General features: G+C 53.0%; 12 protein-coding genes across 12 annotated transcripts; 8 read left to right on the forward strand and 4 right to left on the reverse strand.

Annotated features, from left to right (window-relative positions):
- Positions 1 to 110: 110 nt before the first annotated feature.
- On the reverse strand, positions 111 to 1,983 carry CKM354_000758300 (uncharacterized protein; the record flags this gene model as incomplete). Its single annotated transcript, XM_044802937.1, has 6 exons — positions 111 to 596; positions 653 to 770; positions 830 to 912; positions 971 to 1,068; positions 1,123 to 1,708; positions 1,771 to 1,983. The coding sequence occupies 6 exons, from the start codon at positions 1,981 to 1,983 to the stop codon at positions 111 to 113; spliced, it is 1,584 nt and encodes a 527-aa protein (XP_044658872.1).
- Positions 1,984 to 2,992: 1,009 nt separating this feature from the next.
- On the forward strand, positions 2,993 to 4,568 carry CKM354_000758400 (uncharacterized protein; the record flags this gene model as incomplete). Its single annotated transcript, XM_044802938.1, has 2 exons — positions 2,993 to 3,194; positions 3,253 to 4,568. The coding sequence occupies 2 exons, from the start codon at positions 2,993 to 2,995 to the stop codon at positions 4,566 to 4,568; spliced, it is 1,518 nt and encodes a 505-aa protein (XP_044658873.1).
- Positions 4,569 to 5,143: 575 nt separating this feature from the next.
- Positions 5,144 to 5,611, forward strand: CKM354_000758500 (uncharacterized protein; the record flags this gene model as incomplete). The annotated part of the gene is made up of 1 exon (XM_044802939.1): positions 5,144 to 5,611. The coding sequence occupies one exon, from the start codon at positions 5,144 to 5,146 to the stop codon at positions 5,609 to 5,611; it is 468 nt and encodes a 155-aa protein (XP_044658874.1).
- Positions 5,612 to 5,980: 369 nt separating this feature from the next.
- CKM354_000758600 (uncharacterized protein) lies at positions 5,981 to 6,925 on the reverse strand (the record flags this gene model as incomplete). Its single annotated transcript, XM_044802940.1, has 2 exons — positions 5,981 to 6,738; positions 6,805 to 6,925. 2 exons carry the CDS (start codon positions 6,923 to 6,925, stop codon positions 5,981 to 5,983), a joined length of 879 nt encoding a protein of 292 aa, XP_044658875.1.
- Positions 6,926 to 7,358: 433 nt separating this feature from the next.
- CKM354_000758700 (uncharacterized protein) lies at positions 7,359 to 8,263 on the forward strand (the record flags this gene model as incomplete). The annotated part of the gene is made up of 2 exons (XM_044802941.1): positions 7,359 to 7,477; positions 7,540 to 8,263. The coding sequence occupies 2 exons, from the start codon at positions 7,359 to 7,361 to the stop codon at positions 8,261 to 8,263; spliced, it is 843 nt and encodes a 280-aa protein (XP_044658876.1).
- A 588-nt stretch (positions 8,264 to 8,851) lies between these two features.
- CKM354_000758800 (uncharacterized protein) lies at positions 8,852 to 10,136 on the forward strand (the record flags this gene model as incomplete). The annotated part of the gene is made up of 3 exons (XM_044802942.1): positions 8,852 to 8,900; positions 8,969 to 10,038; positions 10,089 to 10,136. 3 exons carry the CDS (start codon positions 8,852 to 8,854, stop codon positions 10,134 to 10,136), a joined length of 1,167 nt encoding a protein of 388 aa, XP_044658877.1.
- An 18-nt stretch (positions 10,137 to 10,154) lies between these two features.
- Positions 10,155 to 10,917, reverse strand: CKM354_000758900 (uncharacterized protein; the record flags this gene model as incomplete). The annotated part of the gene is made up of 2 exons (XM_044802943.1): positions 10,155 to 10,740; positions 10,817 to 10,917. 2 exons carry the CDS (start codon positions 10,915 to 10,917, stop codon positions 10,155 to 10,157), a joined length of 687 nt encoding a protein of 228 aa, XP_044658878.1.
- A 519-nt stretch (positions 10,918 to 11,436) lies between these two features.
- CKM354_000759000 (uncharacterized protein) lies at positions 11,437 to 13,432 on the forward strand (the record flags this gene model as incomplete). Its single annotated transcript, XM_044802944.1, has 2 exons — positions 11,437 to 11,843; positions 11,911 to 13,432. 2 exons carry the CDS (start codon positions 11,437 to 11,439, stop codon positions 13,430 to 13,432), a joined length of 1,929 nt encoding a protein of 642 aa, XP_044658879.1.
- A 4,379-nt stretch (positions 13,433 to 17,811) lies between these two features.
- CKM354_000759100 (uncharacterized protein) lies at positions 17,812 to 18,918 on the forward strand (the record flags this gene model as incomplete). The annotated part of the gene is made up of 2 exons (XM_044802945.1): positions 17,812 to 18,771; positions 18,841 to 18,918. 2 exons carry the CDS (start codon positions 17,812 to 17,814, stop codon positions 18,916 to 18,918), a joined length of 1,038 nt encoding a protein of 345 aa, XP_044658880.1.
- Positions 18,919 to 19,825: 907 nt separating this feature from the next.
- On the forward strand, positions 19,826 to 20,866 carry CKM354_000759200 (uncharacterized protein; the record flags this gene model as incomplete). The annotated part of the gene is made up of 1 exon (XM_044802946.1): positions 19,826 to 20,866. One exon carries the CDS (start codon positions 19,826 to 19,828, stop codon positions 20,864 to 20,866), a length of 1,041 nt encoding a protein of 346 aa, XP_044658881.1.
- A 1,415-nt stretch (positions 20,867 to 22,281) lies between these two features.
- Positions 22,282 to 22,769, forward strand: CKM354_000759300 (uncharacterized protein; the record flags this gene model as incomplete). The annotated part of the gene is made up of 4 exons (XM_044802947.1): positions 22,282 to 22,386; positions 22,457 to 22,552; positions 22,618 to 22,643; positions 22,703 to 22,769. The coding sequence occupies 4 exons, from the start codon at positions 22,282 to 22,284 to the stop codon at positions 22,767 to 22,769; spliced, it is 294 nt and encodes a 97-aa protein (XP_044658882.1).
- Positions 22,770 to 22,923: 154 nt separating this feature from the next.
- Positions 22,924 to 24,135, reverse strand: CKM354_000759400 (uncharacterized protein; the record flags this gene model as incomplete). Its single annotated transcript, XM_044802948.1, has 1 exon — positions 22,924 to 24,135. The coding sequence occupies one exon, from the start codon at positions 24,133 to 24,135 to the stop codon at positions 22,924 to 22,926; it is 1,212 nt and encodes a 403-aa protein (XP_044658883.1).
- Positions 24,136 to 24,336: the final 201 nt, after the last annotated feature.

The raw sequence follows: 24,336 nt of genomic DNA on the forward strand, positions 1-24,336 counted from the left end.
ATTTCAATCAACGATTAGACGGATCGCACTTTCTCGCGGTAGCCGTTACAACTATTATGCCGGGCGAATGGAAGATGGATTCTGCAAACTACGTAGAACAAATGTGTCCTCTATTTGGAAATCTCGTTAGATGCTTGTAGGGCGGCCCAGTCGATAGTAGGTCCCTGGAACTTCTTCTTTCCTAACGTCACCCACAGGATCAGGACGATACTGCCCAATGCCACGAACACGACGCTCGTGTAATTCATGCTGCCGACCGCCACAGGTAATGCCGGAGGGAAGCAGATGATAACGACCAGAAAGACCGTCCAGACTACGGCAAAAATATTGCAGCACAAGCCGAAAGTTCCCAGGTCAAAGTAGCGGCTGGGCAGGACTTTGGAGCGACCTTGCCACAGGAGGAGTCCCTGGGGAACGGCGTATGTGACGTTCAGAAAAAGGACCGCAGACGTAACAATGCTGTTGAAGGCTGTCGTGCTGGCGAGATAGAGCAAGCCATAAAGTGAGGCGAAACAGAGAGCAGCAATGGTTGTCCGAACCGGAAATTCTAGCTTGGTGTCGATGTGTGAGAAGAAGTTGGAGAATGGTAATCCGTTCTGCAAGCGATTAGCCTCAATCCTCAGCCTACTTCCATTGTCATCGGACCGCATACATCTCGAGCAAAGGCCCACGCAATACGACCGGACGCGATCCACTGAGAGGGAAGTGAAGCAATGAAGACAATGAGCAGCCAGACTGAGAGAAAAGTAGTCACATCACGATTGCCGGTCCTAACGAATTCTGCGTCAGCTTCGTGTCGCTGGTCTCAAGTTTTGGGAAGTGCTCTTACGCTTGGTTGAGGATCTCAATGGCGGGCGATGCCGAGGTTCTCACGGCATCGAGATCAGTCATAAAAATGTTGAGGACGATGAACTGCACCGAGAACTCAGCATCAGCGCTCTGAAGGTTCTTCTGCACATCGGGAACTTACCAAAGGCATTGATGTTAGCAGACCGATGAGCATGGTAGTGACCATCAGCTGAGGGACCTTGCGGCCTGGGCGCGGGATCTCCTCACTGATGTGAATCACTATTTTATCGTGAGCGGATTTCGACGATTGACATGTTATATCTGGATACTGACCTCCATCTGTGCCTCCGTATGCATACATCGAATTTGCGATCCCAAGCACAAACGCGAAGCCGCCATCCCATCCGCTATCTCCAAGATTTTGCTGTACCAGAGCCGAGGAATTCGTTGACTGGTGCATGGCGGATGATACGACCAACCATACCACGCAGCCCAGGATAGAGCAGTACAAGCCAAACTGTGTGGCCCACGAGAGCTTCTTGGGGATCGCGAAAACGGGAATGATAGTGATGAGACATGCACCCAGATAAATGACGTAAATTTGCCATTGCGAGGCGACAAAGGATGGATACCGGAAATTGGCGATGCCCGAGACGGTGACTGCGATCAGCGAAAGACCAGAACAGGTGACGATCCACCATGCCAGGACTGACATCCACCCGATGACAAAGGCGAAGAAGTTCCGCGACTTCTCTGGGGCAATGATGTAGCAAAAGTGGTATTGCCCACCGCTCGAGGGGAACGCCGATGCAAGCTCCGCGAGACCTGTCGTCACGGTGCCTTGGGCAAAGAAGGCGAGGATGAGTCCGAATATGCAAGAGAAGGGTCCGCCGTAATGGAGATTCTGACCGAAACAGCTCTGCGAAACGTTAGTCGGAACGATATCAATGATTTTCGAGCGGCGGCGCGAGAGTGACGAACAAGATAGCCTGCCCAAGAATTCGTGATGGAAAAGCCCAGACCGAGAGCTGCGATCCAACTGAACTGTCGGATCAATACCGCCTCGTGACCCTGTGCACGAAGGATGTTGTCGTCTAGGTCTCCTTTGAGATCTTCCATGGTGCCTGTCTGCACCGTCGAGCCATGTTCGACTGCCTCGTCGAGGGGCTGTTTGACTTGACTGTCGTAGCCCATATTGTGGTATGGCACGATGCGTGATTGATGAGCAAAAGATTGTGTAGCGCAGCTGGATATGTGGTGCTGTAGAATCAATTCCCCTGTTGCAAATGTGTCGCGGGGCTATCGTTTCCGGGCGAGATCCTACTTTTTATGCTCGCGCCACGCGCGTTGGGCACCAGGTACAGAAACTCGCGTACCTGTCTCTCGCTGCCGGGTGCCACAAATGCCAGGCCACCGTGGAACTCTAGATCTATCGAGTCAATGAAGCTATCTCGTTCATCCTAAGCCAAAGGAGGCGGACAGGGGTTCTCCAGATCGGCTGAACTCTCGGATCGTTGATCAACTTTGACGATAACTTCTCTGTTTCGCAGCTCCAAGACGCTTCTTAGTATCGCTGCGTTCGCCCACAGACGGTGAGAAAGTTCAACCACAGAAAATATCCTGCTGTACCTCGTCCTCGCTCTGTAGAGACAGATGCAAAAGATACAATTGACGCCAAGTTCTGGGGTAGCCTTCCGCCTATCTCGGAACCTGTATGCGGAGGTGGCTGTGGTCGCGTGGCAATCTGAGATGACAAGATTCCTATCAGCCCGCCGCTCGCTATGAGATGACAAGATTCCTATCAGTCCGCCGCTCGCTATGAGATGACCGTTCCATCGTTCTTCGCCCATCAGGCCTGAACTTGGACACGTCGCTGCGAGAGCGTTATGAAAAACTTGGAATGATAAGCTGGAAGATCTTCCCAAACAAGACGTAGCGCTCAAACTTGTACTGCTTTAGGAAATTTGGAACTTGGCGGGGCTGAGCGGGGAACGACAGGCAAGCTCCGAGCGCGGCAGGCATCGAAAACATGCTCTGCCGCAGCAGCAGCGGCCATGCGCGTATCGCGCAGAATCCTGCAGGTGAGGCTCGCCAGTGATATAACAAGCTATTCTGACGTCTTTCAGCTCGAACCTCAAGACTGCACCTTGCCTGAAGTCTCTTCCCCATTTCACAAAGTCTCCACAGCACCGACAACGGCAAGATGGCGCCGTACCAGGCAAATCTATCTCACGATGGCTATACTTACACGAAAAACGACGGCCTCACAAAAGGACTGCACACATACAGTGTGATCAAGCCGCAACGCAAGATACACGAAGGGTCCAAAGATCAGCTGTGGGAAGCGATCGTGATCGGTTCCGGCTACGCGGGACTGGTTGCCGCTCGAGATCTGGTGAAAGCAGGTACGAACAAGTCGTCGAGATTTTGCAAGCGAGACTTGTTCAGCTTACGCTCCACTAGGCAAAAGGACACTGCTCCTGGAAGGACGAGATCGTGTGGGTGGACGCACATGGAGTGCCGAAGTGGACGGCACGACGTTTGAGATGGGTGGCACATGGATCTCACATGTGCATGGACGACTCTGGGCAGAGTTGCAGCGGTATGGTCTCAAAGATGAAGTTTCCATGACCCGGACCCAGGGTGGCGGTGCATCGTATTTCACCCTCGATACTGGATCGGGCTCGCGGAAACTATCGCTGGAGGAGGCAGGGGCGATGACAAACCGGGCGTGGAAAATACTGGTCAACTACGATGGCAATGACGGGAGAGATATTTGCCCCTTGCCATATTCGACATTAGGCAACCTTCGCGTCAGTCCAGAAGAGGTCAGGAAGGTCGATCAGCTCTCATGTCAGGATCGCATTGAACAAGTCCGACATCTCTTGACTCCAGACGAGATTGCTCTGATCGAATCTCTGGTCCCCCACATGGCAGGAGGCACTCCGGAGAATGTGGGTTTCCTTGAATTGCTTCGCTCGCAGTCCCTGCAGGGCTTCACTCCCGAAACCTTTGAAGAATTCTGGACGCTCTACAAAGTCAAGGCTGGTCAGTCCAGCCTCGCGCGAGCTATCTTCGACGATGCTGTGGGGTTGGGCCTGCAATACGCTTTCCAGCACGGTGTTACAAAAGTCGTGGACCGCAACGGAACCGTGTCTCTTACCACTGAAGGCGGCGAAGTCTTCCGCGCTCAACGCGTGGTCAACACAATGCCTCTCCACGTCCTACCTACTGTAGAATTCGATCCTCCCCTCTCCATGCTCCGACGCGAGGCCATTCAAATCGGCCATCAAAACTACCTCACCAAGATCCATGCCATCGCGGAAGGCGACCTCCGTGGACTGCGCGGCTGCACATGGCCTGGCGACTTTCTCTACGTCTACGGCGATGGATTCTGCGCAGACGGAAAGTCCACCCGCATCACATCGTTCGCAGGCGATAATCGCGGGATCCTCGATCCGCTCAAGGAGCCTGAGAGGTTGGAAGTCGCGCTGAAGAGGTTCCATCCCATGGAGATTCGTAAAGTCATCTTCCATGACTGGACTAGCGATCGCTATTCCCTTGGTGGACCTGCCTGGTATCGGGCTGGTTTCCTGACCAAGTACCTCGCGGAGCTGCAGTCGCCCCACGGGAATGTTCTGATGGCGAATGCGGATTGGGCTTCCGGGTGGAGGGCTTTCATTGAAGGCGCGATGGAGCAAGGTGGGCTTGCTGCGGATTCGGTCATGCGACAATTGGGAGTTCGAGGAGCGAATGAAGCGTACGAACCAAAATTGTAGATTGAGCGTCGCCGCAACGTATTCTGAGCTTCAATATTCTTCGTTTTTCTACTGCACTTATGTACCTCTCAAGCAATCATTAACGACCTCATGCATGTAATCGGCAGACAGAGCGTCCATTTTCGTAGATGCTGGCCTCTACAATCTGCAAGAGTACATCAGTCGTTTGAGAGTTGTCCAAGCATATGCTCCGGCAAAACCCATCCTCCTCTATGAGGCTCGATAACGGGAACACATGCGCCGCCTGTGCGAGATTAACGGTTTAGGAAAGACCGTCCGCTCGCTCCCACGACTGCTAGGTGAGAATGATCCTTGCGAACTCGGCGCTTCAGTAGTAGACTATGCTGCAAAGCATGTCCATATATACACCATATGCCGGCCATATCCCCACCCTTTTCTCTTTCCTTCTTTTTCTTTCATCCTTCTATATCATTCACTCTGACCATTTGACCCAGATCATCGAAGTCCCATCATTGCTGCGTGTCTCGCCTCCTTCAATCTCAACAGAGCGCCACAACAACAGCCAAATCTCGACCCCTTCATCACGCACGAAACCTACCGAACCTCCCACAACAATGGCCAATACCAACAACAAGACCAAAGCTCAATTCTACCAACCTCCAACTCCCCTCGGCTCCCTCTTCCAATCCCTCGGCGTCTCTCACAGCGTCCGCATCCCCCTCTCCAAAACCACAACCTGGATCACAACCTCCGGCCAACCAGGTTTCCACCTCGACAAGAACGAACTCGTCACCGGAGGACCATCTTCTTCTTCTTCACCTTCCCATCGCGAGCAAATCTCCGCGTCCTTCGATTGCGTGGAAGCCGCGCTCAAAGCGGCAGGTGTAGAACAAGGTTTGGCGGCTGTGCATAAGATGACGGTGTTTTTGCTGGATATGAAAGACGATGGGCTGGTGTCGGAGGTTTGGAGGGAGAGGATGCCGGAGCATCGTCCGACTTGGATTACGATTGGGGCGGCGGAGCTGGCGCTTCCGGGGATGGTGGTGGAGATGATGGCTGATGCGGTGGTTTGGGAGGAGTAGAATTGATTCGGCTCGAATTGGATTGGACTAACGGACTGGACGAGGGGGCTGGATCGAGATGAGATGTGTGAAGGGTGAGAGTTGAGAAAAGTCTTTGGGAGAACTTTGACTTTTGGAACTATGATGTGTGAGCATATCAACCAGAGTTTGAGTTCTCGAGACAATAAGAGTCTTTTTGCTTTCAGTGTAAACACACATAATTCTGCGTTACCGATGCTTGAGAGATGTTGAGCAGGCTGGGATTCATTTGGGCTATCACGCAGCATCTGCCAGGGTTCGGTGATCAACACGTTCAACATGAATTTTCATTCGGAAGGCATTAGGATACTCTTTAATATCAAGCCATTTTGCACGCGCTGCATTCTATATCTATGTGTACAGATGCTCCTTCAAGAATGCGTACAATCGAGGCAATTCCACGTCATCTTCCAGATCGAATGTATGGTCCACACCGACCAGACGATCATACACAACTTCGAGACCCAGCCCAAACATCGCGCCGACGACCTCGTCTGAATGTGAAACTGGCACAGATTGATCTGCATCTCCATGAACCACATAGGTCGGAGGCATCGATCGGGTATGGAGGTTCTTGCAGATACGATAAGTATCGTCTCCCGGTTGGAGTCGAAGAAGTTCGGGAAGCAACGCTTCCTGAATCACGTAGAAGTAGAGCTGCTGTCGTGATGACTCGCTGTGATTGTTGGCGATCGCGGGCGCTTGAGGATCCAGGAATTCTGCAACTACATCGCGAGCCACGGGACTTTCACCCCAAGGATGAGGTTGGGGATTGGTGTAGAAGGATGACAGCGGATCCGTCACGGGGTAGATGGCAATGACGGCGTGAGGTTTGGGTTCGACGTGTAAGCCTGCGAGTAGTGCCAGGTAGCCACCTGCTGAACTCCCCGTGACAGCAAGGCGAGTGGTGTCCAGGATTCCAGGTTCGATGTGGGAAATCAATGATGTTCGGACAAACGTGATGCAATCCGTCACATCTGCCAGAATGTCATCCAGTCCCACCTGGGGTGCAAGGCGATAGTCTGCAGTGACCAGGGCGTATCCCAATCTGGATGCATTGCGAAGTTGGTGGGGTGCCGCAGTCTCACGATGGCCTTGAACGAGGCCTCCTAATGACATACGGCGTCAATCAGGTGATCTACGGATGTCTCGATAACAAGATGTGCTTCACATACCAATGTGGAACCAGAGCACCACTGGAAGGTCTCGCGCCCCGCGAGGATAAATGACGTCCAGGTGTAGCTCCAGTTCTCCGACTCGCTTGTAGACAATGCTCTGTGCCACCTGATCAGACATGTGCTGATAGTGTGGCGAGGTCGGCGCCATGTTCGTGAGGGGCATTTGCGGCGTTCGCCATCGCAAGAAGGCCTTGTGGGAGGCGGGAGCGCTTGTTATGGAAGCACCGCGGTGTGGGTGCCATACGAAAGGACCAGGCTGGAGGCGAGCTGCGAGATATACCCGACTGGGAAAGACCGCCAGGGCTGCGCGGGGGTCGCTCCAAGCACTGCTCTTTCCGGCAACATAGCATCGCACAGGTTCTCCGTGCAAGCTGATCGGCACGATCAGATTTAGGCGAAGCTCAAATGGCAGTGCGAATGGGAAACACATATCAGACTGACGTTCAAGCAAGTAAGCGATCACTCCACTCCGGTGCAATCGCTTTCTTCTCGTCCCTTCTGACATTGAATCCTGATCGCCTTATAAGCAGACATCCGCAACTCCATCCGATATGGCCGCCGAGGAGAACGTACAGAGTGGCACGGGCGGCAACGGTAGCCAGCCCACAGCATCACCCTCATTTGCGGCGAATCTCAAGGGAAAGACGGCCATTGTGACCGGGTCTGCCAGGTATGTGAGGCAGCGACGGTACACTGAGACGCGCGATCGGAACTGATGTGCTACGTTTGCAGAGGAATTGGCGCCGGAATCGCCATCGAGCTGGGCAGACGAGGTGCGAGTGTGGTGGTGAACTACACCAGCGCCACGTCCGAGGCCAAGGCAGCAGCAGTCGTTGCAGAGATCCAGAAGGCGGGAAGCGAAGCAGTGGCGGTGCAAGGCAGTGTCGTGCACGCCGCAGATCGCAGCAAGCTCGTCGATGCGGCGCTCGCGCTGAGCTCCACCGCGCACATCGACCTGCTGGTGCACAACGCGGCCAATGGCGACGACCGCTTGCTGGCCAACGTGGACGAGGCTTTCTTCGACGAGCTGGTGTCGGTGAACCTGCGGGGGCCGCTCTTCCTCACGCAGACGGTGGTGCCGCACATGGCGCGCGGCGGCAGGATCGTGCTGATCAGTTCCGCGGCGGCGCGGATGGGGGTGGCGGAGACGACGGTGTATGCGGCGACGAAGGCGGGCAATGAGGCGTTCGCGCGCGTGTGGGCGACGGAGCTGGGCCAGTCGCAGGGCATCACCGTCAACTGCGTCAACCCGGGCCCGATTGCGACGGACGGGTACTACAGCAGCACGCCCGAGTTCATCGACTCGATGCAGCCCATGATCGAGAGCACGCCGGCGGAAGCGCGCGTCGGCGAGGTGCGGGACATTGCACCGCTGGTGAGCTTTTTGTGCTCGGAAGAGAGCCGATGGGTCACGGGCAGTGTCGTGAGCGGCAGCGGTGGGTTGTTGATGTTTTGATGCGTCGTCGTGGGAATCTGTATGTAGTTCCATGTATGTCGTCGGAAATGACCAGCACGAGTTGCGCCCCGCGCTTCTTGGCACGGCGGGTGCTATATATCCCGTTCCGGCTTGCCGCCACGACTGACTGCACCACACTCTCCTCCATCTCATGCCAGCGCCAGCGCCATCGCGAGGCGCGCGCAAGAGTATGTCGGCGCAGCATTGCAATGCCATTCTCGACTAATCTGTGATGTTGTAGATCCCGCATGCGCCGTGTGTCGCGCCAAGTGTCGCAAGTGTGACCGGAAACGGCCCACGTGCGGTCGATGCGCGGGGCATGGCGTGCGGTGTGAATATCCACCGCGCTTCCAATTTCACTTCCATCATGTTCGCCGGGACGAGGGGCATGAGCGGCAGCACGCGTTGGATGAAGGCAGCACTGCCGTCGCGGAGGAGGGGGAGGAGCAGCAGCAGCAGCAGCAGCAGCAGCAGCACGAGTTGGAAGTGCACGACGCATCGCCGCACGGCTTGATCTACACGCCGTCGACGCACGACGAGAGCAACACGATCGACGAGACGAGCGTCGCTTCACCCCAAGACGTCCGCATGCAGCATGTGCTCAGCCTGCCGGACACACATGAGCTGCTGCGTTACTGTGCGTATGCCTTGGCGTCCCCCGCCCCCGCCGCCGTGGTGCAGGCAGCAGGAGTAACGGCGAGATAGTCGACGAGCGCGTGTGCGAAGACCTCGCCATCGCGCCGCCACCGCTGGCCAACCCCTTCCGCGTGCACGTCGTGCCGCTGGCCTACACGCACGTCGGCGTGCTCGAGGCCGTGCTGGGCCTGACCATCTGCCACACGCGCAAGTCGTGTCTGCCGGGCGCCGATCTGACGCGCATGCTGGAGCACCGCCTCTCCGCCATCCAGACCCTGTCGTCGCTGTTCGCCAAGAACGACGTCGGCGGCCTGACCCCGACCGAGGAGAACGAGATGCTGGTGACGGCGCTGCTGCTGGTCCTGCACGACATGTGCGAGTCGGGCATTTCCACCCACGGCGCCCACCTGACCGGCGTCGCCCCCTACTGCAACACCCTCGTCGCGCGCGGCCCCGCCGCTCCGCACTCGACCACGTCGTTCGTGCTCACCGCGCTGGCCTGGCTGGACATGCTGCGCGGCTTCAGCGGCGCCGAAAAGCTCGCCCACCACGACGCCGTCCGCCAAGCCACCCGCGACACCGCCGACTTTACCCTCGAGATCCTGACCGGCTGTCCCGTGCGCATCTTTCGTCGTGTCGGCAAGCTGTTGCAGACCGGCAACGCCTTCCTGGCCGAAACTGCCACTCGAGCCGACTTGGCCACCGCCGCCGACGACACGGAGCGCTTCCTCCGCGCCTGGGAGCCCGACGACGAGGTCTACCCCACCCAACACCCGGAATGGCGACTCGTCGCCCAGGCCTGGCGCCATGTCGCCCTCATCCGCACCATGCGCTTTCCCGACCCCTTCGAGCACCCATGCACCGACGACCGCTTCCGCACGTCCGTAGCCGAGATATTGGACGCATGTGCCCGAGTCCCCCACGGCACCACCTTTCACAAACGCCTCCTGTTTCCTCTCTTCATCGCCGGCACCGAGACTGAATCCCCTCACCTGCAAGACTACGTGCGGATGCAGTTGGCCGAAATTTCCAACGCGTCCGCATTCACTCAGGACGCCATGTGGACCATCCTCAACGCCACCTGGAAAGAAAGGGAGCAAAACACCCAACACTGGGTCAATGTGCCTTGGATGGAATATGTATGTTGGGCTGCCCTATGTAATCATGCCTGCTGACCCGACACGTACAGACCTGCTCCAGCCTTCTGCAACGCCAACATGACTATCTATTCTTCTGACGCAGACCGACTGCAATCTCAGCATCCATTTGCCTGGCTTGGAATCGGATCCAAAGCACGCACTTTCCTCACCACTCTGGCGGGAGACCCCATTGCCACGCTCCAGGCAGGAATATCTTTGGTCACGATCGAGCCTGCGGCAATCGTGCAGCCGTCGCCGATTGTCACGCCGGGAAGGATAACCACGTGTCCCCCGATCCAGCAGTCATTCCCAATGCTCACCGGCCTCGCGAATTCGATGTCGTCCCTTCGACTCTGCACTTCCGTCTCGTGGGTTGCGGCGAAGATGGATACACTGGGACCTACCATAACTCGGTCCCCGATCGTGACCAAACCACAGTCGATGATCGTCAGCCGGAACGCGCCATAGAAGCGATCCCCAATACTGATGTTGCACCCGTAGTCGAAGGCGAAAGGAGGCTCGATATACGCCCCCTTGCCAATGTGCCCTAATATCTGACCAAGATCCTGCTCGCGCTGTGCTTCCAACTTTTCTTGTGCGTCTGCACTTTCCACATCGGTGGGGAAGTAGTGGTTGTATTTGTGCTGCCAGGCACGAGCGTGGAAGCGAGCTTTCTTCATCTCTGGCACAAACGAGTCATATCTGCAAGGCAGCGAGCCGGTCAGCGAGCGACTGAAGATATGTGTTTCGCGTCTTCGACCCGATTGCACACACATACAGCATGCCAGATATCATGCATTCATACTGCTCGCACCATGGGACATGATTGCGTTGCTTCGCCAATGCCAGTTGAGCCTGGTCCTTCTCTGTCGCAGCCATGACCAGTTCGTGATCGTGACTGTGCAATGCAGGGCTTTCGAGGGTGAGTGTGCAGCAAGCGATGCCGATGTCAAACTTGGTGTTCCACCGAGCGAGCTGCTCATGCTTTTTGGCATGTCAGAGCCTCCGGATGGACCTTCACACAATATGCAGTTGGCGTGCCCCGCGTGGAGGCCCAAGACCGAAAACGGAAATACTCCCAACTTGTCTCATGCGACGCGCAAGTGACCTATGCTCCACCATGGATAACGGCTTTTACTGCTTCTTTTGGCGATCCCGCTACTCCCGATTTCGCGTGCTTTTGCATCGTTTGGCAGCTTGCGGAGTTCAATTGCTCCGCACACGTATCTGGGCCCAGCTCCATCATTGTCATGGTATCGGAGTTCAACATGCAATCATTACAGTATACATATTACAAGTCATTCAGCATGCAGACATGGGCCATTGTCCTCCTTCCCCTTTCGCCTTGCATCACACACTGAAAGACGCAGTTCTCCCCATTAGTGATTATCTCTCAACATGTCTCCACCTGCACTTTTGGGAGGGCAGCACCCACTCGACCCTATCACAGAGGATGAAGTCCGACAAGCGGCGGACATACTCCGCCAAAATCTGAACAAGAAATCGGGAGAGATACACTTCAAGTTCATCGATGGCGCAGAGGCTCCCAAAGCGGAGATGCTTCGATACTTTGAGAATAACAACGCACAAGTCGATCGGAGAGCACGCATCTACTTCCATGTGCGACCTTCTCCCAATCTACGCAAGGCATTCGTCAACATTACTACCAAAACTGTACTGTCCGACGAGGAATTGCCGGACGCGCAGGGTCCGGTGGACTGGTTGGAGTTTGATGCCGTACAGAAGGCATGCAATGAGCATCCATTGGTGAAAGCGGAAGTCGAAAAGCTGTGTCTACCACCAGGGTGAGTTTACCGCTCTCTCAGCGACGCACGAAAGTATCGCGCGGGACTCACATCTCACTGTTCGCAGAGCAAAGGTCATCAATGACCCATGGGCGTACGGCACCGATGACGCGAAGGAGCGACGCCGTCTGTTCCAATGTTACATGTACATTGTTTTCACCGACGACCCCGAAGCCAACCACTACTCGCTTCCAGCACCTTTTGCACCCATCTTCAATGCACACACATTGGAACTCGTCGATTTGGAGCGTCTCCCTCTGGGCACGGGCTCTGAGCTCGAACAAGAAACCGCGCCCTGGGATCCCATCGCCGCAGTGGAATACAGTGCTCGAAGCATGGGACAAGAGTCATTCCGCAAAGATCTCAAGCCACTGCTCATCACCCAGCCACAAGGCCCGTCTTTCGAGGTCAACAATCGTCACGTAGCGTGGCAGAAATGGTCGCTGCAGCTCGGTTGGACTGTCAGAGAAGGACCTGTTCTCCATGACGTGCGATATGATGGCCGGCCGCTTTTCTACCGCGTCTCCATGAGTGAAATGACAGTACCTTACGGCGACCCTCGTTCTCCATATCATCGAAAGCAGGCTTTCGATCTGGGCGACTCTGGATTCGGTCTTACATCGAACAGCTTGAAGCTTGGTTGCGATTGTCTCGGTCACATCAAGTATTTCGATGGTGTGCTGACCTCGGGCAATGGAGAACCAGTGCGAGTGCCCAATGTCGTCTGCATGCATGAAGTCGATCAGGGGATTGGATGGAAACATACCAATGTCCGCAATGGTTGCTCGACGGTCGTGAGGGACCGACAACTCGTCATTCAATGCACTGCGACTGTGGCGAATTACGAATACATCCTCGCTTTCATCCTTGACCAGGCTGCGAATCTCCACATCGAAGTCAAGGCTACCGGTATCGTGAGCACCATGCCCATTCGCAAGGGCCTGCACGTCCCTTGGGGCACAACCGTCGCTCCTGGTGTCCTGGCCGCGAACCATCAGCATCTCTTCTGTGTGCGCGTCGACCCTAACCTCGATGGACAAAGGAATACTATCCAATACGACGACTGCGAACCTGTCGTTGACGAACCGGAAATCGATCCTTTCGGCTGCGCATTCCGCGTGCGCAGCACACCCATCACGCAACCTGGCGGCTACGAACTCGACCTGACCAAATCCCGAACCTACAAAATCGTCAACCCTTCCCATATCAATCGCATATCCGGCAAACCCGTGGGCTACAAACTGCACCCCGTTCCTTCCCAAATGATGATGATGGGCCCGCACACTTTCAACCTCCGACGCGGAATCTTCACCTCGAAACCCATCTGGGTGACGAAATACCGTGACGACGAGCTATGGGCTGCGGGCGAGTTTACGAACCAGAGCCGAGAGGATACAGGACTTGCGGTTTGGGCAAAGAGGGATGAAGGGACGGTGGATGAGGATGTGGTGCTGTGGCATACGTTTGGTGTCACGCATGTTACAAGGCCGGAGGATTTCCCTGTTATGCCGAGTGAGAAGATGACGGTCATGTTGAAGCCTACGAGCTTTTTTGAGGCTTGTCCTTCGAATGATGTGCCGAGGTCGTGAACCGATGGTACATTTGGTTCTGTGTTGTTCCCAGCGGCGATGGTTCATAGTATACTTGGAATTGGAGAATAAGCGGTTTACACTGAACGACCTCCCCAGACTTCCAGCTGGAGTGATTCGATACCCGTTCCCATATCGTGCGAGGCACCTTTGCTAGGATGGATCGTCAGCAGCCTCTTTCCTGCCTCCAGGTCTTCCTTTCGGACCCCTGGGGCTTCAAATCTGAAGCAGAGTCAGCAAAGTAGTGCGCCGAGTCGGTTTTCCGACATCAATCTGTTAGAAGCACGGTATGCTGCTATGGTGAACTCCAGCGGCTGAGAATCCTGGCGATCGGTTCAAATTGAGCGAAATGCCGTGAGCGGTGCTGTTCACAATCGATACCAACTAGCAACTCAAAATGATTTTTGATTTCCGATGCACAACACATAACGAAATGAAGATTGACGATCTCAAGTTGCTGATGTTGGTGCTGACTTACATCATCATTCGTGGATCGTCTTGTTCTTCCAATTGGATACGGCCATCGATACGCAGATCGGTTCCTGGGTGGCCTTCCGCAGAGAACAACAAATTCCGATGCCTTTAGTCCCGCTCGCATGTTTGATGCACGAAGGCCGTGCCGCTTGTTGCACTCACATGCAAAATGCGAGATGCGATGAAGAATAAAGTTTCAAATCGAGGCGTTGGGATTGGCCTCTTAGGGCTTGAGTCTTAAACTTATCACCCGTATAGATGACTGTACAACAGGCATTCACACAGCACCACGAACCAATTCAGCTCGTTGCTACATCAATCGTATCCATGAATAGGGTTTCAGAATCTGGGATCACGCTCTGTGGGTCACAGTTCCATATTCCGTCAGTCAGATGCGTACCGTATATTGACTCTGCGCGTAGAACACAACCTAAGTCCTGAGAAGATCGATCATGGAGTCAAGATATGAATAGTTTTGGGAGACTTACATATCATGGAGTCATTGGAGCGCATCATCCACCAGCAACGTACTTCAGGTCTAATGACCTGGTAGGACTCAGCAGCTTGATGGTGTGTTGATGAACACAGTAAGCACGGGAGCAGACAGTCTGAGAAGAATTTGTACGAAGATGTCCTAAGAATGCATTTGAATACGAGTGCTCAGCTCAGACGCTCAATGTGTACTGCGATATCCTGCTACACGCCCCTGCTGGTTGTTTATGAACCTGACAGTGCTCTGGACAGTGTCGTCCAATCGAACATATATATATACAGCAAGTTTCACTTCTCCAGTGTCATTCTACTGCTGCTTCATCTAATCCTCTCTGCTCATACCACAATCCACTCCGATATCATCATGAAGGCCATACTTGGAGCACCTGCATTGTTGTTCGCAAGCGTGGCACTTGCCGACCAAGTTCAACTGCAAATAACGGCAAACTGTGCGCACACGAACTTCAAAGTAAATTGGTTTCCCGACGACAAACCGCAGTGTGTTGTTCTGCGCAATGCGCTCGCGAACCCATTCCAAATGGGGTCTACAACCTATCGGAGTGTGTGCTGCTCGTATGCGTGGAACGGCAACCGTCAAACCGAGTTCAAATGCACGTACAATCCAAGGGCTATTGAGGATATTCACAACCGGGGCGATTGTCTTGCTGGGCATGAGTTGGCAGGCTGTATCGGGATCACTCGCTCATCCACACCCAGTCAAACCTTTGACGACAGAGTTCTGGCTTGTTAGGTAGGCTTGCATACAACGGCACGATATCTACACGAGCGCTAATGGCTCGACAGGTGCACGATGACTGGCTGAGTTGGAGTCGATGGTTAGAGAAGATGCTTTTCACCAACAACGGTAGTTCCTCGATCGCGTGCACGATGCAATGCGTGATAGATTGGTGTTTCAATTGGGGGAGACTGATGCAGAAAGTATTTCGAGACAGATTATCAAGTCCAAACAGGTCGGGGATGGAGTTCTCACTAGACAAAGCTGTTTGCTTATCACGATATGCTCGTGCCTGCTTCCAATCCGCTCCGATATTCTCTGTCCAACCATGTCCCGAGGTGAAACTTGCGAGACGCACTACTGCTTGTGAAAAGCCAGAAGGCAGTCAGCTGCGTGGTTGGCGTCCCCAGTCTTCGTTCCGATTCTCATCTTCTGTGAACCGCGCCTTGGGGACGCCTTCCACGAGCTGTAACTCCAAGCTAAGTGAAACCGTCGGCAGGACTACAATTGATGTTCTGTGCATACGTGATGGCAATAGATAACGAGAGATGGGCCATGAGTCTATGAAGCGTGGCGGAGGACATGATCTCACGTGTTTCGACGATGACTTACAATGCTGTATACATGGCCTCCCTGAGATGACATTATTCTAGCGTAGCACAGCGTACACCGGCTTAACACGCCGTTTTCGCGCACTCCAAAGTCAAAATAACAGAGGAGCACACAAGGTGGAGATACTCAACGCTCAAATCGTGAGAGACCTTCGGCGCTCATTCTTATGCAGCCATTGGGTTTCGGTCCGAGGGGGAACGGTGTTCACAACGCTGCGATGCAAGCTACCGAATGGTTCCGCGGACTTTCGGCTGGAGATATGATCGTTTCTCCATAAAGTGCAAGGTCCCTTTCCAACTTTTGCAGGGCGTGCCAGATCAGCGACGGTTCACTGCTCCGTGGTGTGGCTCTGCGCGTTGGTTAGGGGGCAGCAAAAAAAATTGTCAGAATTTTCCGCCCTCTATTCCAACACATCTCCTTTCGCCTCAGCAAGCCAAAAGGATGCAATGCATCAAGCCGCAGGCAGACCGGACACGGAATCGAATGGGAGAATGGTTGACCGTGGATTTGGTGGTGAGGCCAAAAAAGAAATTTTTGCATCGTCCGTGAATCGCTGGTGTGATGTTAGTTGTATTCCGATTAACCCAATGGCTGGATAATACTCACAACACGGGGCCCGTCGAATTTTCACTTGATCATAGCAGTTTAATGCCGTAATCACGGTGGCAACGACGGATTTTACCACTAAACCAACGATGCTTGATGTGGGCTGAAGTTGCAAACACAATATGATTCTCCATTGCAATTTTCATCCAAGACCAGCTCACAACCAATCAGAAGAGCCGGCTCCAGACTCAGTGGACCAATGAGCGAAAGATGGGGGTTCTGGCTGGCAACGACAGATTTTACCGAAAAACCACTACATCGCAGCACGAGCGGAAGCACCGCGCCCCGACGAAGCGATGCCACATTCAGTATTGTACATCAACGGTCAAAGGGAGGATACGCTTCCATAAGCGATCCTTGATAACAATCGATTTCCAGACATGTTATGTTGAAAAGCGCTCTTCTGTTGTACTCGGGCCAATCTCTCAAAGATGCGTTTGCTCGCATGCCTTACTCGGTTCACCGCATCAATAGAGCTCATCCACTTTTATTCCCTTGGTTGCCGGCGACGAGTCTCGCTCTTTTGGAATGCCCGGACGTGGTCTGCACTATCCTTGTCACTAGGGTGGAGAAATTTCCGGGAACCGGGCTGCTGGAACATTACCCAAGACTGCTGGAACATTGCCAAAGACTGCTCAAAGCTTGTCTAAGACTGCTAATCATGTTTGTCTGGAAGTTGTAGGCATCGATTCCTACAGCCTGTCACCTACAGTCGGGAAAACGCAAGTGAGACAAACACCTGGCAAAGTGCCCTGCGAACTCAATTTGGAGCTCCACTTATTAATGCATTCCACAGACCCCAGCATGCATTATGATTGCTCGATCGCGCAGACTTGCTCCAACAAGAGTCAAATGACTGCACGAGAGCGCGATGTGCTTGATCTCTTCAAAGGTGCTGTCGTTCGATCAGCAATACAAGGACACTGAAGTTTGTTCTCTCATCTTGGTGCAATGTGCAACAGGCGAACATCTTTGCGTCATCCTTATGGTACGAAGTACCGGCAGATTACCAAAAATATGTTTTGCTTTGCAATAAGACCCCAGTACTTGCAGCCGCAGGACCGCAGCCGGGATTGGACACTGACTTTTAGACGTTCACTAGGTATTGCGTCTAACTTAGAGTCTCTCCAATGCGCCCCAATTGGTAAACACAATGCTTAAGCACATCAGAAGTCGCTAATTGGTCGTCCTTCGACCATGATCAACTTGTGATAGCCCTTCAAGGGGCCAAGCTTGATGTCCACCCCAGCTGCGTTGCACGGCTGCAGCATTGGGGCTGCATGCCCACGGCAACAAAGTCAGCAGAGTATAACGGCTGCTCTGATGCACTGAAAGCTTTTCGCGGGATCGTTGAAGCATTCTCGTTTTCCAAGGGACATTTTACATCACTGGAATATTTGTATGCATGTGCCTTTGCATGGTCGACTCGGCGATTCCAGAGTACGGACGGCGCGCAGTCATGTTTGCAACTCCCTCCATCCGCCGACGATTAGTCCTGCTATCGGAGAGAATGTCAGCATCTGCTGCCATGATATTTGCCAGACTGCTGCCCGACTTGAAGCCAGATTCGAGGAACCTCAATGGCAGAACCGCGATCGTGACGGGCGCCAACACCGGAATTGGGTACAGCCTTGCACTTCAGCTTGCGGAAATGGGGGCATTGGTTATACTCGCGTGTCGCAACGAGCAGAAGGCTGTGCAAGCGAAGAAGTCAATGCTCGAGTCCTGCCGTGAGGCAAACGTTGAGATTATGTCGCTCGACACCGCTTCGCTCGAGTCTGTTCGCAACTTTGCACAACAGTGGGAACACGGCGAGATTGATTTTCTGTTTCACAATGCCGGCATACTAGCGTGTCCTCCAGGACAGGATTTCACGGCCGACAATCTCGAGCGTGTCTATCAGACCAACTTCCTCGGCCCATTTCTGTTGACTTATCTTCTACAATCGCACCTGCGCACGACCGCCCGGATCATCCTCACCTCCAGTTTCGCCAGTTACACTGGCCACTTAGGAGAGCACTTCTCTTTGGTTAAGACGCAGGGAAAGATTGAGCACAGATTCCATACATTGAGTACAGATCCGTCCGGCAGGGTCGATCCATCAAGGTACAACCAGACGAAGCACATGCAGACTCTTTTTGCCCGTAGGTTACAGCAGTACTTCGCCTGCCACAATGGTGGCCACCGCATGGCCTTCTCGTTCCACCCGGGGCTCGTCAAGACAAACGTATTCGACGTTCCGGACCGCCCGACCTGGAGAGATCCGTTCTACCGGACTCTTCCGATGATGATGTCTCTCGTGGGAATCGAACAGTCTCAGGGTGCGGCCACTGGAGTGCATCTAGCGACCAGTGATGCTCCACAGGTTTTAGAGAATCGAGGGCGTTTCTTCCATCGAATGAAAGCAAGACCGAATCAGGCAAGTTTCCCACCCTCTTTTTCACAGATCCCATCCTTGTGTGTCAATAGCAATGGCTGATGATAGCAGGTCGATTTCGTGTCCCAAGGAGAGCTGGACAAGCTGTGGGTGAGATGGTGTGCAGACTTGGACATAGCCTGGCCCTAGAATTTTATGGCAGCCTGAGAATCAATGTACTGGTGCCCTCTTCTTCCATAGGCACCCTATGATCTACGCTCTGTCGCTTTGTTCACCTTGCTGGAGCTGAAACTCTCCATCCCGTCATAAAGATGCTGATTCACGCGTCTGCTACTCATGTCGTGCTTGCGCAACAATATATCGAGGCTTGCGTGGCCCGTACGATGGTATGGCAGACAGACCAGCGTTCAAATGATGTATTCTGGATTACTCAACACCATGCTCTGCGCGTGAAGTTTATCGCGAACGCTTCCGTGCCTCCTGAGATGGGCTACGTAGGGACGACAGAGTTTCAAGACCTTGACATAGTTCAAACTCTCTGTTCATGTAACAGGATAATATGTCCTAGGGCTTTGCGACCTCCTATAGTCCGATTGACGAAGCTCTGTGGGGAATATGCCGATGGACAAAGCGGATAAGGTGTATGGCTTCCAAGCTGGCATAGAGCAGAATCTAATGCTAGATCGGGAACGGAAGTAAGAAGTTTCAGACTTCCGTAGACATGGTACGTACAATATGCGTTGCGGTCTATTCATGGGATGTATCTCGCTCTGTTGTTGGTGTTCTAAAACGCATAAATATGCCATGTTAGCGCTGGCATGACAATACCTCTATCGCAACCAACCACTCACGTCGCCAAAAGATGTCAACTCCAAAGTCGCAAGATAGCGTCGGAGCTTTGGCTCAGTCGCTTTCTGAAAGCGCTGCTCTAATTGAAAAGTATCACGAGGTGAACAAGCTGCCCGCAATGAGTCTTGAAGCAAACCCTGCTCAAAATGTTTCCTACCCGCCTTTGGTCGAACAGGCCCGAAATCGGCTCATCCGCGATTGCCAGAACATGCAGCGATTATTCACAAGATCCGAGGACATTTCACATATGCACGGTTTCACCCAAACAGCCTTTCTGGGGCTCATGCGATTCATCTTCGAATTTCAAATCCCTCAGCTGGTCCCTGTTAGTGGCGATGCGAAGATCTCATACGAAGATATCGCAGAAAAGACTTTAGTCCGGGTGGGAGTTCTACGCCAGATCTTGAGGGCTGCGATTGCTTTTGGGATGTTCGAACAGCCGCAACACGGATACATCGCACATTCCCCAATCACCCGTAGCTGGGCCGACTCGGACCAGATGTCTGACTGGTTCTCGATGCTTGAGATGGGTAGCACTGGTCTCAGCAATCTTGCGCCTGCACTGCGGAAATGGCCAGAAGCGGACAGCCCTGCGAAGTCGGCAATCATGTTTGCTATAGGCACAGGCGATGCAGACTTCTACCAATACTTAAATCGAACTCCATCTAAAGCCAAGCAGTTTGCTGCTGTTATGAGTATGTACCAGGCGGGCGACGGCTACGACCCCCGACATACAGTCAACAACTTCGATTGGTCGAAGGTCAACCATCTCGTCGACGTTGGTGGATCTACAGGAGAGATCGCCTTTATGCTCAAATCACAATTTCCGGACTTGCAAATCACTGTTCAAGACCTGCCGAGCACTGTCCAGGCTGTTCGCAAGCAATCTGACGCTGACCTTCAAGGGGTAAAGTTCATGGAACATGATTTCTTCAAGCCGCAGCCCGTACACAGAGCAGATGTCTACATGCTCAGGTGGATTCTGCATAATTGGTCGGATGCCATGGCTACACGCATACTACAGGCACTAATTCCGGGGCTGAAGCCTGGAGCCAAGGTGTTGATTGTGGATGAGATTATGCCCACAATTGGCACCGTGGCTCCGGAGGTTGAGAGAAACCAGAGGACACTGGATTTGACAATGTTGACACTGTTCAATGCGAAGGTCAGGGAGCTAGAGGACTGGAAGCAGCTCGTTGCCACAGCCGATTCGCGGTTCCTTATTTCAAACGTGACAGAGCCTGAAGGATCACGTCTAGGCTTGATCGAACTGCAGTGGCAGGGCTGAGTCGTGATTCTGCTGTCCATGGTCTTATTTATCTGTGTAGAATTCAAACAAGATTGAAGCGTGCACCGTTCTCTTCTTCATGTCCGACTTCCTTTGCCATTCGTCTCAGTGTCTCTGGAAGCAATGCTGAGTACGAGGAGCGGAAATAATGCAACAAGAGCATCTTCCTACACAAGATCCAGGGGTTATTCCAAAATGGAAGCAAGAGGAAATGCTCAAATAGTCTAGTGATGCTGGACGTCTTAATTGTAGCGCCTCCTGGGCAAGAAACGTTGGCACGAGCACAAGATTGGACCTTCGGCAGGAGACTGACTCTCAGCTGGATAGTTTGCTTGACATTCGACGTTTTCCGCGCCAGTTTGGCCGACTATCTTAGGATTGCCGTGAGTGTTTGAAAGAAATTTGAGTCCTTGCGCTCAAGACACGAAGAAGAAGTCGGGACGAGCGAAAGGAGAGAAGCGCATCCGCCGCTTGACCAACACTACAAGAAGCCGCTGCTCTGAGACCAAGTGTTCTGGTGTCATCGCCGAAGAGTAAACAAGAGTTCCTCGAAAGGTTGTTCGAAGCAGAAGAAGATCGATTGGGACCATCTGCAGGAGTCATTTAAAAGAGCTGACACCCAGTTGACGAAGGAAAACATGGCCCAGATTAACACCAGTCTCGACAGCATTTGCCGGCCTGAGGATTGACGAACCAAGAACAGACTCAGCAGGGTGACGGAGTATAGTGGCGACGATGGAACAATCTCACTCGTTGTTGCTTGGAGAGACACTAATCGATGGACACAAATCGCTAAGCGAGCGGCATGGCGGACTGACGTTTGTGCCGCAGGTTGATACTGAGATTGATTAGTCTACCTCAAGGTGCTTACATGGGATCGATCGTATCTAGACTCACCTTATTAATCAAACCCGGTTCGATGCGGGCGCACACTCCTCTCCGCTGACTTGAGACTTTGCGGCTATGACAGAGAATCAGCACTGGAAGAATTGGAGAAGTAGAAAAACTTTCTCGTCCGAACGGATCACAAATCAGGCTTCCAGTTATAGGCACATAGTCAGCATCATGTAAAGGGCGTCCTTGTCGTCAGCTGGATCAATTCCATTTCTGGTCCACAAATCAGTGCTGTTGGAAGCATTTCTTGAAGATGTTGGGCTTCAGATCGATGTTCTTGTTCGTGTTCGGGTCATTCTGGTTGTATTCACGGCATCGCGCAACAGTCTTTCACCTTGGCAATGTCTTCGAGTGCAATGGCTATCATCTCGGCCGGCCAGATTTGAGTCTTCTTCCAACGGCCGGAAGACTCAGTCACCTCTATAAAGAGCCCGCAGCTGTGCTGAAAGTCTTGCCCAAGCTCGAACAATTCCAACGATCTCGATATCGTCTAAGCAGAATAGCATCGCATATCCGCGACCATGAAGATCTCGATCATTGCCGCCATCATTGCCTATTCTTCCACAGCTTTTGCCTCAGTACTGGCGGAAGCTGAACTCGAAGAGCGTCAACTGGGAACCACATACGTAAGTGTTCAGACATCTCCTCGAGCTGATGTCGGCCTTGGCGCAGGATTTCCGCTGATCCGACTTGTAGACCTGCGTTATGAATCCACGTGGAAATGGATATTGCCAAATCAACAACCCTCCGCCAGTTGATCCTCCGCCTCCAGCAACTCTTGGCTGCCACAAAGTCAGTAGAATAATCATTGATGGAGCCGCATGCTTCCATCGACACTATACTGATCAACAACGCAGGGACACCGATGCACAAAGACCGGAAAGTATGGTTCATCCACACTCGCCAGACTTAAAGTAACATACGCTGACTTTGACTGCTTAGTCGCTGCAAATACATGGATGGAAAGCACGTTCCTGGTCATTCCCCCTGGTATGGTGTCTGCTACTAGTCGCAGGACCTTGTCGGAGCATATGCCTGAAATGTCTAGCTATATCTATGTATCTCTACGCAGATCAGTATGTAGCAGTTGAAGTCAAGAGCGAAGTCTTTGAGGAATGTGGCGGTACCTCGATGAATGCTTATACAACACCTGTCACTTTTCATCACTCTTCCAGCAGACCCTTCCGAAGTACGAAATCGAGCTTCTCAACTTCGATATACTCTGCCTCTCGTCTGGACTGCTCAAAATATACGCTACCATCCCTCAACAGCTTCGCAAGCGTATCCTCTCCAGACCCTCCACCTTCACGTTCCATCTCGTCCCAGAGAGTTCCGAGCGCTGGCGTAGCAAACAGCTTCTTCCCATGGGCGACCTTTTGCATGCTAGCATTGGACAGTAGATCCCACACCAAGTTTTCGGCCTTCTGATATCGCTCCTGGTCCGCATCTGCAGATGGCTTTCGTAGATTCAACAAATCAAAGAGGTCCTGCCCATTGAACCCAATCAACTTCTCAGCTCTCCAGCACTCGTCAATGGCGTCAATCTTCAGAATCTTCTCATGCCAAATATTCTTACCATCGAACCCACTATCTGGTTCCTGTAGATTTGCCACTCGCCCAAAGCATGAGATTTGTGCAGTATAATCAACGATGGTCGTCAGAGGCACATTGAATGGCCATTTGAACTTGAGCGCTATACTGTGGTCAGGAGGCATATGCATACGCCACTGCATCAGAGGATGTCCAAACAATCCGTCACATGATGTCCGGTCTTTCCATAGATGCGAGAACAGTAGTTGCCACTTGAGCAAGAATTCTGTGCCTTTGCGACCAGCGATGAAATGGTTTGCAACGAAGGTCTGGTTAGACCACGCTGTACACATCTCATAAGGGTTCTCAGGCGAAGACAGTCGATTCCAGCAAAGCCGGTCAAGATCCATGAAGAGGATGACCCCGACGTCCAGCCACACGCCACCGTATTTCCAGATCAGAGCCACTCTCAGCAGATCCGCCGAGTGCTGACCAACGTAGGGGCCTGTCATGGTATTGTCCACGAAAGCCGACGGTAGGAGATTGTCATCGGGAGTAATCCAGTCCAGTGCATAGTTCGGCTTGCCCGGAACTTTATGAATAAGGCGGACTGTCCATGTTGAGTCGCAAACGCGTGCCCAATTGAGCACATTGTGACGACACCAGTTTGGAAGATTTTCCAGTCCAGAGTCCCAGAAGCACCAAATGTTCTTCTCGGAGGTCACTTCGACGTGTTTGCTGAGTTCGGAAAGAATCTCAGAGTCAGAGCGAGTGTCCGGTTGCTGACGCGGAGTAATCTTGTCTTTGTACAAGGGAGGTACATCGTAACCAGCAAGGCCGCTCATCTTGTTTCGAAGAGTGCTGACTTGAGGAGAACTGGAAAGCTTAGCAGAGGGAGAATGACTGTTCACAATTTATCAAAAATGTCTATGAAGTGAGATCCAACGTCAGGCTGTAGCATGATCTTGTGCTAAGCAGGGATATGCTTACCGTCTTACCGGCTGCTGCCGGGGAAGTCAGCAGCCAACACTAGCACGATGCCATTG

This window comes from Cercospora kikuchii (genome assembly GCF_019650295.1).
Source record: "Cercospora kikuchii DNA, contig_00004, whole genome shotgun sequence".
Classification (NCBI taxonomy): Eukaryota; Fungi; Ascomycota; class Dothideomycetes; order Mycosphaerellales; family Mycosphaerellaceae; genus Cercospora; species Cercospora kikuchii.